Source organism: Cibotium barometz, chromosome 39 (assembly GCF_041138505.1).
Source record: "Cibotium barometz isolate CiBa-2024 chromosome 39, ASM4113850v1, whole genome shotgun sequence".
Lineage (NCBI taxonomy): Eukaryota > Viridiplantae > Streptophyta > Polypodiopsida > Cyatheales > Cibotiaceae > Cibotium > Cibotium barometz.
In genome coordinates, this window is record NC_141084.1 from 12315806 (window position 1) to 12329091 (window position 13286).

General features: G+C 46.3%; 1 protein-coding gene across 1 annotated transcript in view; it reads left to right on the forward strand.

Annotated features, from left to right (window-relative positions):
* The first annotated feature begins 1564 nt into the window (after positions 1-1564).
* Positions 1565-13286, forward strand: part of LOC147615735 (uncharacterized) — a 30829-nt gene continuing 19107 nt past the window's right edge. Inside the window, exon 1 of the mRNA XM_086778316.1 lies at positions 1565-2048. Within this exon, the coding sequence (XP_086634442.1) occupies positions 1666-2048 (383 nt within the window). The 5' untranslated portion in view covers positions 1565-1665. The remainder of the gene's footprint in view (positions 2049-13286) is intronic.

Sequence of the window (13286 nt, forward strand, 5' to 3'; positions counted from 1 at the left end):
TTTGCTGCTCCATATCAAATTGCTCTAATTCCTCTTGGCCCCAGGGGTTTTCAAGGGTGCTCTACAAGCGGATGCATGAAGCTCAACCAAAGTATCTAGTACCTCTCTTAAGGAGTTTTCAAGCTCACAATTCCTTTGGCTGAGTTCTCACGTTGTCCAGTGCATCCTGTGTGCCATCGTACTTGTTTATTAGTCTTTTTGAACTTATTGGGCTTTTGATTTGTGCTGTTGTCCTTGTCCTCAAACCTCAACCCATACTTAGACACCATGTCATGCTTATGCAAACGCAACAAACTACCAAAGTTCAAGTAACCAAAGCATGCATGCCATAGCTTAGCATCACCCATTATCTTTGTGGCAGAAAATGTGCATACAACATGCTTTTATCTTTCATATGCATTTAGCCTATAAAGGCCATGAGATAAAGTATCAAAAGTAACAATTATATTGCCATCATTGCGATCATGAACAATACATCTGTCATCATCCAACAAACTGAACCACTAAGCCAACCTTAGTAATGGCAGAGACAGATAACACGTTCTTCTTGATCCCTGGTACATATAATATATATAAGAGCATGATTGTTCCACCATTTGCAGCAATGAGAATAATTTTACCAACTCCTTTTACATGATATAAGGAGTTGTTTGCACATATAACAATGTTTCCTTGTGGAGCGTATTTAAGTGATGAGAACAAACTACGATGCGAAGTAATGTGCTTACTAGGACCACTGTCGAAATACCAGACATGTACATATGTAACAACCATGCATACATCCTTATGCAAAGGGACAAAACTACATTGCACAATGAAAGCCTAATCATCATTTGCATAGCTTATAGATTCGTTGTTTTCTACATTAGATGTTGATGCATAAGCTATACAACCATACATGAGTCTTTCTTTTTCTCCTTCTCCAGCCGCTTCCTGCACCTCATTGATGTAGTGTGACCAGGTTTCTTACAATAGTTACATTTGTCCTTTTTCTTTGTCTTGTCGCCTTCCTTGTTTGCAGGCTTGCCCGATGACTCTGATTTCCTTTGATGAAAGGATTTACCTTTGCCTCTTTGTTGACTCGCAGCAAAAGCATGATCTCCTATTTGCATAACAAATCTGTTTTGCTTAGATTGCTCTTCTTGTAAGAGCACATAAACAAAGTCCTCAAACTTCAAGGCATTTGGAGAGAGAGAGAGAGAGAGAGAGAGAGAGAGAGAGAGATGTTGGAATGATTTTAATGCGGGATGGTTATATTAAATTTAGGGACCTTGACGCATGGGGGCGTGGGAGACATGAGCATGCGGCTTCGAAAGCTGGGATGGGAGTTTGAAACTCGATCTCCTCTCCCACTCAAAAATGGGTGGGGTCAATTCATTCCAAGGCGGGATGGTTTCATTAAACTTAGGGAACTTGAAAATATCCCAACGGAAGAGCATCCGGCTCCGAAAGTTGGGGTGCGAGTTCGAAACTTGTTTCCCACTCCCAAAATGGGGATTAAAAAACAAACCTCTCAAAAAGAAAAGAAAAGAAAAGGAAAGGAATGTAAAAAGGACCCTCCGCTAAGAGCCCTGCATTTTAGCTCACTGTCAAGTGTGGGTGGCAACAAGCAAAGTGAGCTGTTATAGCCATGGCTACCTCACTCTAAGAAATAACCGATCTGAGATGGGCGTTCACAAGCACCCTCTAGCCAAGCTCAACAAGTTACACAAAACCCACGAAGAAGACAAAGACGCAGAAAGAGAAGAAGAAGGGGATCGCCCACATTCCGTGATTGCCCACATGAGGCTGTCCATGCCTTCCTTTTTGACGAGGGTCCATGTGCATTTCCTCTGCCTTATTTCCCTCCTCTTCCTGGGGCTCCTCTTCACGGCCCTCTCCTACTCTTATTATGATCTAGCGGCAGACAGTGGGCAGCAGCACACGAAATATCTCTATTGGGGCTATCGTATTGATTGCCCCGGCAAGCACTGTGATACCTGTGCTGGATTAGGACACCAAGAATCCAGCCTTCGCTGCGCACTTGAAGAGGCCATGGTCCTCCACAGGTAGCTTTATTCCCTTTGTGTGACATTTTCAATTATTTATCTGCAAAATTTACAATTTAACCTGCAAAATTCACAGGTTTCAATCTGCGAAATGTGGAGGGAATAAGTTATTACTGGCAAAATGCCCAATTCTTACCTGCAAACTTTTTATTTTTATTTCCCCCAAAAGAGATCCTTCAATCAGTAAAAAGAAAAATGTACTGGGAAAATAGATGGCAACCCTCGAATGAGGTAGAAGTGTAGAGAAATGAAAAGGGTGGGCTCTCTCCATGGCTGGCTGGTCTTTGAGGAAGCGAGCGGGTGACGGGGGGTTTGGAAATGGTTACACTGGGGCATGTAATGCCAACTTCCAAGCAATTCCATCCTTGCCTCCAGACAAGAAAGGTCTGGGTCTCCAGATGCGTAGAAAAGCTGCTTATCAACCTTGCATGGTGCTGGAGCTGCTTTGGACAGTGCATGAGGTATGCAAGACTGACTTCCGGGTGGAATTTGAGGAGCATTCCTTTGCTCTAAGGGACCGCGAGACTGGCCAGGTTGTTTGGGAAGGCGGCGTGGAGAATGGTATCTACAAACTCTCCGCACTCTTCTCATTGACAGGTTCTCAGGTTGGTGACTTGTGGCACTTTCGGTTTGGCCACTTAAATGTGGATGCGCTGCGGCGAGCTCTCCGAGACTAGATGGTGGTTGGCTTGCTAGATATTGGCAGCAAGCAAGGACGTTGCAGTTCTTGCATACGTGGTAAGCAACACAAAGAATCCTTTCCGAAGCAGGCTTCCAGGCGGGCTTCGAAACCATTGGAGTTGGTTCACATGACTTGTGTGGACCTATACAGACACCATCCTTGGGAGGATCTGTATATTTTATGCTTCTTGTTGATGATTGTTCAAGATTCACATGGATCTATTTTCTTTCTTAGAAGGACCAAGCTTTTGCTCAGTTCAAGGATTGACATGTGATGGTGGAGAAAGAGTCTGGATTACAGGTAAAGACTCTCATGGCTGACAAAGGAGGTGAATTCTCTTCAAATGCTTTCGTCAGATTTTGTGCAGATCATGGCATCAAGAGGGAACTAGCCAATACAGGTTCGCCCTCAGAGAATGGAGTGGTAGAACGCAAGAACACGACTGTGGTGGAGCTGGCGAGGACGATGCTGGAGCATCGTGATCTTCCTCGTCTGCTTTGGGGAGAGGCTATGGCTATGGCTGTCCATATCCTCAACCGTTCTTCGACGACTTCAGTACCTAATATGACTCTCTTTGAGGCATACTTTGGCAGGAAGCCTGATGTCTCCCAATTTCGTGTGTTTGGGAGCGATGCGTATGTACATATTCCGAAGAAGCAAAGGGGGAAGCTCGACTCCAAGTCCCATAAGCTTATATTTGTGGGATATAACTCTCTTTCCAAGGGATACAGATTGTTTGATCCAGAGAGGAATGAGATTGTTGTTAGCAGGGATGTGGTCTTTGATGAGCATGTTTCGGTTTCCACTGTTGATGAGCCGCCACTTCTTGGAGACCCAGAGGATTTTGATGATAATTCCCAGTCCATTGTTCCAGCTGGACAACCACAGTCAGTTCAGGAGGTTGAGTCCGCAGCTGGAGTTGAGCCTCCACAGCAGCAAGAGGCTCCGCATTCTATTTGAGTACCCAGGTGGTTAGTAGACACCCTTTGGGAGTTGAGTGTCTCGGAGCTTTCCTCCGAATGGACCACAAAGGACGGACCTCGAAGATCGCACAGAGTTCGAGACAAAAGTCATTCAACGGAGCTTCTACAAGTAAACTATGCTTTGATGTCTCGTATTATGTGGGACAAAGAGCCCACTTCCGTCAAGGAAGTCCTTGCACAGGATACTTGGAGGAAAGCCATGCAGGTGGAACTCGATGCCATCGAGAAGAACAACACTTGGGAGTTGGTTCCGAGGCTGTCAAAACGGTCAGTCATTGGTGTCAAATGGGTCTTTAAGACCAAATATGCATCAGATGGGTCGGTGGACAAACACAAAGCCAGGCTCGTGGCTAAGGGTTATGCTCAGCGGCGGCAGGCATCGACTATGAGGATACCTTTGCACCAACAGCGAGGATGACCACGATTCGGACCGTTCTTGCCCTTGCTTCTTCTCAGTGGTGGCTTGTGTATCAGATGGATGTAAAATCTGCGTTCCTTAATGGTGACCTGTAGGAGGAGGTGTATGTTGAGCAGCCTCTAGGCTTTGTTGTTCCAGGATCAGAAGAGATGGTTTACAGGTTACGGAAGGCCTTGTATGGTCTTAAACAAGCTCCCAGGGCTTGGAATCAGAAGATTGATTTCTTCTTTCTCCGGATTGGTTTTCAGAGATCGGTTGCAAATTCTAACCTGTATCTCTTTCAGGAACGCGGCATGGTTACGATAATCATCCTTTATGTGGATGATCTCATTCTCACCGGTAGTCATGTGGAGCACATTGGAGTGACGAAGGTTGCCTTGTCAAAGGAGTTTGAGATGACCGACTTAGGCTTACTCCACTTCTTCTTGGGATTGGAGATCTGGCAGACCCAGAGGGGGTTTTTCGTCTCTCAGCAGCGGTATGTTCATGAGTTGCTTGAGGCCTTTGGGATGGAGAACAACAAGCCTATTACATCGCCAATGGACCCGAAGACAAAGTTGACAGTGAATGATCCTTGTGACCCAGTTGATGCCTCTCAGTATCGGAAGCTATTTGGTTCATTGATCTGGTTGCTGAACACCAGATTGGACTTTAGCTTTTCTGTGGGACTGTTGAGCTCATTTATACAGACGCCGCTGAAGCCTCATTGAGACGCAGGATTGCGGATCTTGCGGTATCTGCAGAGTACTAAGGATCTTGGACTCTTCTACACAGGAGGGGAATTGATGGATGGAGTCTGACTCCAAGGTTGGAGTGACTCGGATTGGGGAGGAGATCCAGACACGAGGAGATCTACTTCAGGTTACAGTTTTACCCTCGGCTCAGGGGCAGTTTCTTGGAGCAGTAAGAGGCAGCCAACTATTGCCTTATCATCGACAGAGGCAAAGTACCGGGCTGCTTGTGGTGCTGCTTGCGAGGTTATGTGGCTACAGAGGTTACTTGGCGAGATTGGGTTTCCACAGAAGGAGCCCACAGTCATCTTGTGCGATAACTAGAGTTGTATAGCTATTGCTTGGAACCTAGTTTTCCATGCCCGGACCAAGCACATAGAGATACAATATCACTTTGTTCGTGAGAAGATCTTGGCCGGTGACATCTTGCTACTTTATTGTTCGACGGAGGACAATGCGGCGGACCTCTTCATGAAGTCTCTACCTCAGGCTATGCTCCGGCGGCACTCCAGCTCCCTGGGGTTGGGTCCACATCTAGGAGCTAAGAGGGGGTGTTAGAAGTCATCTCCTGTCTATGCATATACACCAGGGCCTCTGTTGTGGGTGTGCCCGGCCGGATTAGGTGTTTTCTCATTTTTCCCCACTCATCATATTTTTTCCCATTTTTTTCCTATTTTTCCATGGTGTGGGAGGCTACCCTGTGCTGGCAGGATGGTCCAGATGCTGGCCGACTACTGGCTGCTGGCCGACTAGAGCAGGCCGACTCCACACGTGTGCATGCTGTCCATTTGGGGCTAGCCGACTGGAGCAGATGCTGGTTGGGTGACTTCAGCAGGCTGTCGGCTGCCTCTTCTACAGGTCGACCCCAAATATGGGGCCATATAAAATGGTCCCATGGCCCCCCACTTCTTCGTATCTTGTTTCAGGATTTTATCTTGTGTATATAGCAGAGTTACACGCCTCTCTCTCTCCCTCTCCATTGCTGTGTTTTTCTGCAGTGCACTTGCTCTTGTGTTCTCAGATTTTGTCATCATCTCCGCTGCATATTCTGACAGTGCAGTCGTGTTGGACGGCATTGGCTTTTCGGCTCAATTGGGGGCTTGGAGAAGAAAGCCAGGATCTATAAGGCTGATAGAGGCTGGTGGAGGCAATCCTTGGTGCTGGATGGCTCTGAAAAACAGCAGGTTTGAACTTATTCCACTGCAGATCTCTTTGAAGAAGATTATCATAGGTGTGCCAATGCGGAATACTTAAACTTGGATTAACACTAAGCAAACTAGATTAATGCTAACCCCTACTAATCATGCAAACACACAAGAGAAGAGAGAGATGAGATGTAACCCTAATCTACTGCATATTGCAAAAGATGATGTGATTATATACAATGGTTCTTGGATCTAAACTTAGATCCTTCGCATGCATGCCTATCTATCGATGCATACCAAAAGTTGTCTTGCTGAATGCTTATCTGGTGATCCGGATGCCTTTGCTGCTGCTGCCCTTGGTCTTGGCTCTGCAACCATGTCTCTGAATGCCCAAGAATGACCTTTTACCTCCTTTATATAGGGATCTGATGGCAAGTCGTATTCAGGTCGGCCATCCATTTCCAGGGCACAAAACATATTCATAAAACATCATCAAAAAGGCTGTAAAACATTTTCATAATGTGCCCAATAAATGTCCCAACCATTTGGGCACCTCAGCGTGCCTATAAGGCCGTCAAAACTGCTCCAATATGCCCATACTCGCCCTCAAATCTTGCCTTTGAGGCGGAAGCATCTCCACCTGGCATGCACATGGGTGATGCATGTGAAAGAGGTGCAAGTTCAGTGACACTTGAGGGTCCTGAACATCAATCTGAAGCCTGGGCCATTAAGTGTTGGGGTGCAACCTGCAATGGGTGCTCCCAAGAAATCCTTCCATGGCTTCCCCCCCCCCCCCCCCCCCCAGCTAGAGTCTGCAAACAATGAGTTTGCAGATTATTCTTTGTATCTCCTATTGATGATGCAAAGGCTTTCTTGATGAGAGGATGTAACATGCGGAAGCTTATAGACAGGATTATACTTTGATAGTGAATATTCAGCACCTTGGTTCCGAACGATTGCACAATGTAGCGGAGATAAGAGTGCAAGAGAGAGAGAGAGAAAGAAAGAAATAAAGTTATATTAAACGTCGTCAAAAGACACGAGACCAAAAGTGATACAGTAGTGTCCATGTAATCTCATCATGGTACAAAAGAAAACAAAGACTAGAGCTATGAGCGTGGAATGTCAAATCCGAGCCATATGATACAAAGTGGGAACATCATCATACAACTTATGGAGCTAACCCCTGGTAGGGGGAGGGGGCTTGAGCATGGGGTTAGCGTGTAGAAGGCTTTGCAGATCTGCCGGGCATAGGAAGGTGGCTCTGTGCCATAGTCACAAGGGACGGGGGACGGGACGGGGGAGGGAACGGCACTCAAAAAATACTTTTTTTAAAAGTTTTTCTACTCTACAATTATTCTACTTTGGAAGTACATCAAAATGAGCACAAATTTACACTAAAATGGTAAGCTTTTGAGTCATATTAACAAAATACACCAATCAAAGAGTGAAGGCATTCACGGTTGATTGTATTAATAATTAAGTAGATACAAAATGAGTCATGACTCAAGAGTCAAGACTAAGCCTTAAGGAGGCAGAATACATGGACGGACTCAAATGAGTCAATGACAAAAAGTGCTAAAGTCTAGAGGCTAGAGCTAGAGCTAAGTAGTAAGGCCCATGAATCATGATCCATGAATGATCATCCACGTGAAGTGCTCGCCTCATGGTCATGGGTAGCTTGTGCCAAAGAAGCATCAAGCTCATCCTCAATCCAATCCTCAGTGGCATGCTGCTCCTACACCTCATCCTCTTGTTGCTCTTCTTGTTGACTCATCTCCCACTCGGTGAAGGGATCTGCCTTCTTGGTCACGCTCTTGCAAAGCATTCGCAAGTTCGCGCTGACGAAGACAAGGTCATTGGCACGCTCTATCCCGAGTCGGTTCCTCTCCCTAGAGGCAATGTGGTTGTAGGTACTTCAAAGTTGCTCCAAGCAAGAGGAGCTGACGGCCTAGCTAAGTATACGGATGGCAAGCTGCTGTAGCTCCGGTCCATCCGAACCAAAGTCCTCCCACCATAGAGTAGCACCAACTTTGGAGCGGTCAACTTGTGCATCATGACAGCAATAGGAGCCATGAAATGACCTGTACATGGAAAGCTGGTCCCTGATCTTGCGCCTAACCGATGCATCAGACACAAGACGATCCAAGATGATCCTCCATCCAACGCTCACCTCCCGGTCGCTCTCCTGCTTATTGCCTTGGAATTCTGGGTCCACCACATAAGCTGCTGCATGCAATGGAGAGTAGTAGGAATTCCACCTTCCTAGACACAAGGCATGGATCTCCTCGTATCTGTCTTCGTCAGGCACGAAGTCTTTCAACTTCTCTATCATGCGATCCATGGCCTCGTAGACCTTGCCTATGCATGGTTGCATAGCATCTACAATCCTCAATAGGTGGACTATGGGCCTCACCATAGCATCCGTGGTCTTCACACGCTCCCACCTGATAGAATGTGCAACGGCAGAAGGGAAAGTGGAAACACAGGAGAGAGAGAGAGAGAGAGAGAGAGAGAGAGAGAGAGAGAGAGGAAACACATTGATCTACATCCTAGACGGGCCTGTCCAAAAGCAGTGCCTCAAGCCCCTAGAGGCTCTGGTGTCGTCTCTGAAACGTGTCTGAAATCTACAGTTTTCATCAAACAACACACCGCCTTTCGTTATCAGTGGAGCTGCTTGCAACAAGAGGTATTACTGTAAATACAGCAGGTACACTAGGGTTTCTAGCAAGTACTGCAGGTCCAATAGGGTTTCCAGCAGGTGCTGCAGTATAGTAGGGGTTCTTGCAGGTACAATAGTTTCCGCAAGTACTGCAGGTACAGAAGAGTTTCCAGCTGCCGGTACTGTAGGTACAGTAGGGTTTCTAGCAGGTGACTTGCAGGTACAGTAGGGTTTCAGCAGGTGGTGCAGGTACAGAAGAGTTTCCAGCCAGTACTGCAGGTACAGTAGCGTTTCAGCAGGTACTGCAGGTACAGAAGAGTTTCCAGCCAGCACTGCAGGTGCTGAATTTGGGTTTGAGAGAACGAGTTTTCTTTGCTTTTGTACATGGATTTGGATGACCCGGCTGCTGCTGTTGGTGGCATGGCTGCCAATAGCCTTAACATGGATCTTATTGAGGAGATGATCAAGAAGGATGTGGGTTATGCTTCAGATGCCTCGGAGCAACAAAAACGTCAAAGGCTTGATGTTGATGCAAGCTATACTCTGGTGAATGTTGGAGAGAATGCAGAGGAAAGTTCTCAGGTACCTTCTACGGAGTTTGCACGTTTGCTGCAGATCACTGGTGAGCTTCTGCAAGAATATGTGAAGGCAAATAGCGTGCAAATGGCTGCAGTAGATAATGGTTGGCTGATGTATGTATGGAGACTCCTTTGTTGCTACAAGAGCAAGCAGGTTTTCATAATCGTGCTGCTATCTTCTTCTTTACTGGGCGTATTCCGTTGTTGCCTCGTCTTAGAGCATGGCTGGGCCACTTGGTGTCGCCTGAGGCACTTGAGGAGATTTACGATGGTCCGAGAGGCTTTTATGAAATACTTTTTCGCACCCGTAGGGCAGTCTTGGAGCAGGTGCCACTCTTTTTGGATGGGCAGTTTGGTTCATGTGGTTCCGTGGAAGCCTATGGCAGAGTACCAAGATATGTTGCGCCAGGCTTGCCCAGTTTGGGTTAAGTGAAACAATTCCCACCAATGTTTTGGCGTGTTTTATCAGGTCTCATGTGAGGTATCGGTGATGTCTTGGTGGTGCCTCGAATGACATCTAGAAACCGAAATCGTCTATGCATGTTGTGGGATACCGGGAGACCTAGGCCGACACATTTGCGTGTCAATATGGCTGGGCTGCAACCTTTAATGTATGAATTGAGGTGGGATACATTTGCTGGCCACTGTTTCAAATGTGGTTAGATGGGCCACTTTGTCTCCGAATGTCCTAAGAAAGAACAAGTTGTTGCTACCAAGGATATCGTTGATGGGCAGTTGCCCGTGGAAGATGAGCATGATGCTCCTTTACATGATGCCCAGCACATGGATGTACATGTGGATGTTCAGAATGAGGTTGAGCAGCCATGGGTGGAAGTACGTGGTAAAAAGACACGATTTGTTGCCCCTGCGGGGGGATTTCTCAGATGCTGTTTGGCGGGGGCCTTTGCGTACTCATCAGGGGCCCTTACATACATATGCTCGTCGCCCTTTGGGTTCACGTGCCCAGCAACAGACTAGGATTGAGAGGCCGGGAGGCCAACTTTCTCAGGGTACAGGGCCTCTTGGGGTGGATAGAGTAGAACGCTATCCTATTAGAAGTCGCCTAACAAAAGAAGCACAACAACAATTGCCTCTTGTGTTTGGTTCGAAGGGTGAGGTCATCTCGCCATGGGATGGTCATTACCCTTTGACACGTGCTCGGGAACTCCAAGGGCAGTCTGAGATCACAAATACCATGTCTAAAAATGCAATGCTTCAAAAGGTTCGTGATTTGGCAAATTGTCCTGGGCCTAGTACACGGCCTTGTTGATTCCTTTTCTGGGAAGGCTTATGAAAATTGTACAATGGAATGTAAAGGGTATTTCTTCGCGCCAAAAGCAGTTCAGGCTTTGGCGTACAACTTTTTGTCATGGTTGGGATGTTTTGTGTGCAGTTGAACATAAGCAGCATAAGTTGGCTGGCAAAGCCTATGTATATAAGGGGTTTCATGTTTTCTATAGCGGACATCCTGCTTCGCAGTTAGGTGTTATGTTTGCTGTTCATTCGCAATTTCAGCCTTCTCTTGTGATTCAAGATGTTCATGGAAGATTTCTAGTGATACAGATTGTTTGGGATGATACGCCTTTATGGTTGTTAGGGGTGTATGCTCCAAATAATGCTCATGCACGCCGTTTGCTGTGGAATGACTTGTGTGCTCTTTCAATCTCTCATCCTGGCTTTGTGATGGGAGACTTTAATATGTGTGTCTCCAGGGAGCAAGCCACGTCGCCTCATTCTGTAATGGATGGCCCGGAGAGAAAGGCGTGGGAAGCTTTTGCAGCAAGGTCGCTAAAACAAGACATGTGGTCTTGGTTGCATCCAGATGAAAGGGGTTACACTTATGCCTCACAACAGTTTCGGGGCACTTATGCTAGATTGGATAGGATGTATATTTTACATCAAGATCTCTTTTTGCCAGAGGTTCTTACTATGATGGTTGATCAGCAACAGGTTTTGTCAGATCATTGGCCGCTTGTGTTTGAAATGGTCTATCATCCTGTGGATGCATATAAAGGCTTGTTGGGACGCTTGCCTTTGCGCTTAAATCACACTTTTTTGGAGCATGAAGTTTTTGATGTTTATATGCGTCAGTTGATACGACATTTCTCCACAAGAGTGTCCATGGCTGATTATCATGCTTGGCTAGTGTTCCTTACCAACACTAAGAAATTAGCGCGGCATTATGGTCTTGCTAATGCCTCTATACAAAAACAGCATGTGGCTCTTCTTGAGTCGCTTTTAAAGGGCTTGCAGGCGTTCATGTTTACTGACTCTATGGATGCTGAAGTTGTGGATGCCATAGAATGGCTGAAAAAAGAGCTATCTAGGGTGCAGGAAGCACAATATGTTCGCTTTAAACTACTTGCACGTCTTGATGCTTTGCGGGATGCTAACTGTCAATCTCATCGCTTCTATGATAAGTTGCATCAAAAACATATGCGTGAGAATATTGTTAGGCTGATGGATGCCCAAGGCAACCTTGTTACTCAACCTTCTGAGGTTATTCAGCATTGCATCAGGTTTTATGAAGATTTGCTTGCCCCTCGAGAGGATGTCTCATCGGCTGTCCTGGCTGCAAGGGAGTCATTGTTTGCTGAAGTACGATATCAAGTTGACCCTGATGTGGCGGTTCAGCTTGATGCTCCTGTTACTCAAGGGGAAGTGGAAGCTGTTCTCTCCAAACTTCCCATGGGAAAGAGCCCTGGTTGGGATGGTTTGACAAATGAGTTTTTCCGAAGATATGCTGATCAGCTTGTAGAGCCTTTGACGCTTATTTGTCAAAGGGTTTGGGATGAGGGATATATGCCTGCCGATTGGAAGTTGGGCATACTTCGTTTGTTGCCCAAAGTCCCTTCGCCTACTTCTTTGGCTCAATGGCGCCCGATCTCACTTATGGGTATTATGTATAAAATCTTTACAAAGATTTTCGCTTGCAAAAGGTGCTTCCTACTCTTGTTCATCCATATCAATATGGATTTGTGCATGGCAGGAATATTTTGCATAATATTCTTAATGTTCAAATTGGAGTGGATTATGCCAAGGCAAAGAAGCAAGAGATTGTGATGGTGTAGCTGGATCTTGAAAAAGCTTTTGATCATGTCAGCTGGTCTTTCCTTTCTTAGTTAATGACAGCCATGGGCTTTGGTCCCAAAATGGCTAATTTGGTGCATTTACTTGGCTCTGGCTCTATCATGCGGATTATGCTCAATGGAGGACTTTCGGATGGTATTTCTCTCATCCGTTCTCTTCGGCAGGGCTGTCCTCTTAGCCCTCTTTTCTTTGCCATTGCCACTCATCCTATGTTATCTCGCCTAGATGCTATGGCATCGCATGGTGAAGTGGTTGGTTTGCATCTCCCTCATGGCAAGCAATTGGTTGCTCAAGCCCTTGCGGATGACACTTTTATGTTTCTCAGGGCCGAAAAAGCCAATATAGATCGAGCAATGGAAGCTTGGAGTAATTTTGCATTGGCTTCTGGGCTGAAAATAAATTCAACAAAATCAGCCCTCATTGTATGCACGGAATTTGATCTTGAGGCATTAGGGTGGCAAGGCCGTGGTGTGCATACAGGAGACATTGTTCGTCATCTTGGATATCCGGTGGGTGTGGATGTGGACCCCCAAGCGCTTCTTGCTTGGATTTCTGCTCGGATCTCCGATAAATTTGTGTATTGGAAAGCTCAAGGGTGGCCTATGCACGTGAGGGTTAAGGTAGCTCAGGTTATTATGCTTAGCATGATTTCCTATTTTTTGCCTTTGCTACCTTGGACGCACAAATGTCTCCTCCATTTGGTTGCTCCCATTCGGTTTATGCTGTGGAAGAGGCAAGGAAATATTATGGGTCAAACATGGATAGCTTGGAATCACATTACGACGCCCAAAAGAATGGGTGGGGTTGCTTTACTGGATGTCCGCTTGCATATGGTGGCGCGTAGGTGGGCGCTTTTTCAGGATATGTGTTTGCAGGAGCAGCCTTGGGTATTCATGGCTCGTGACTTGATTGAGTTGGAGGGATTGTCACATGGGCGGACACGTGTGCA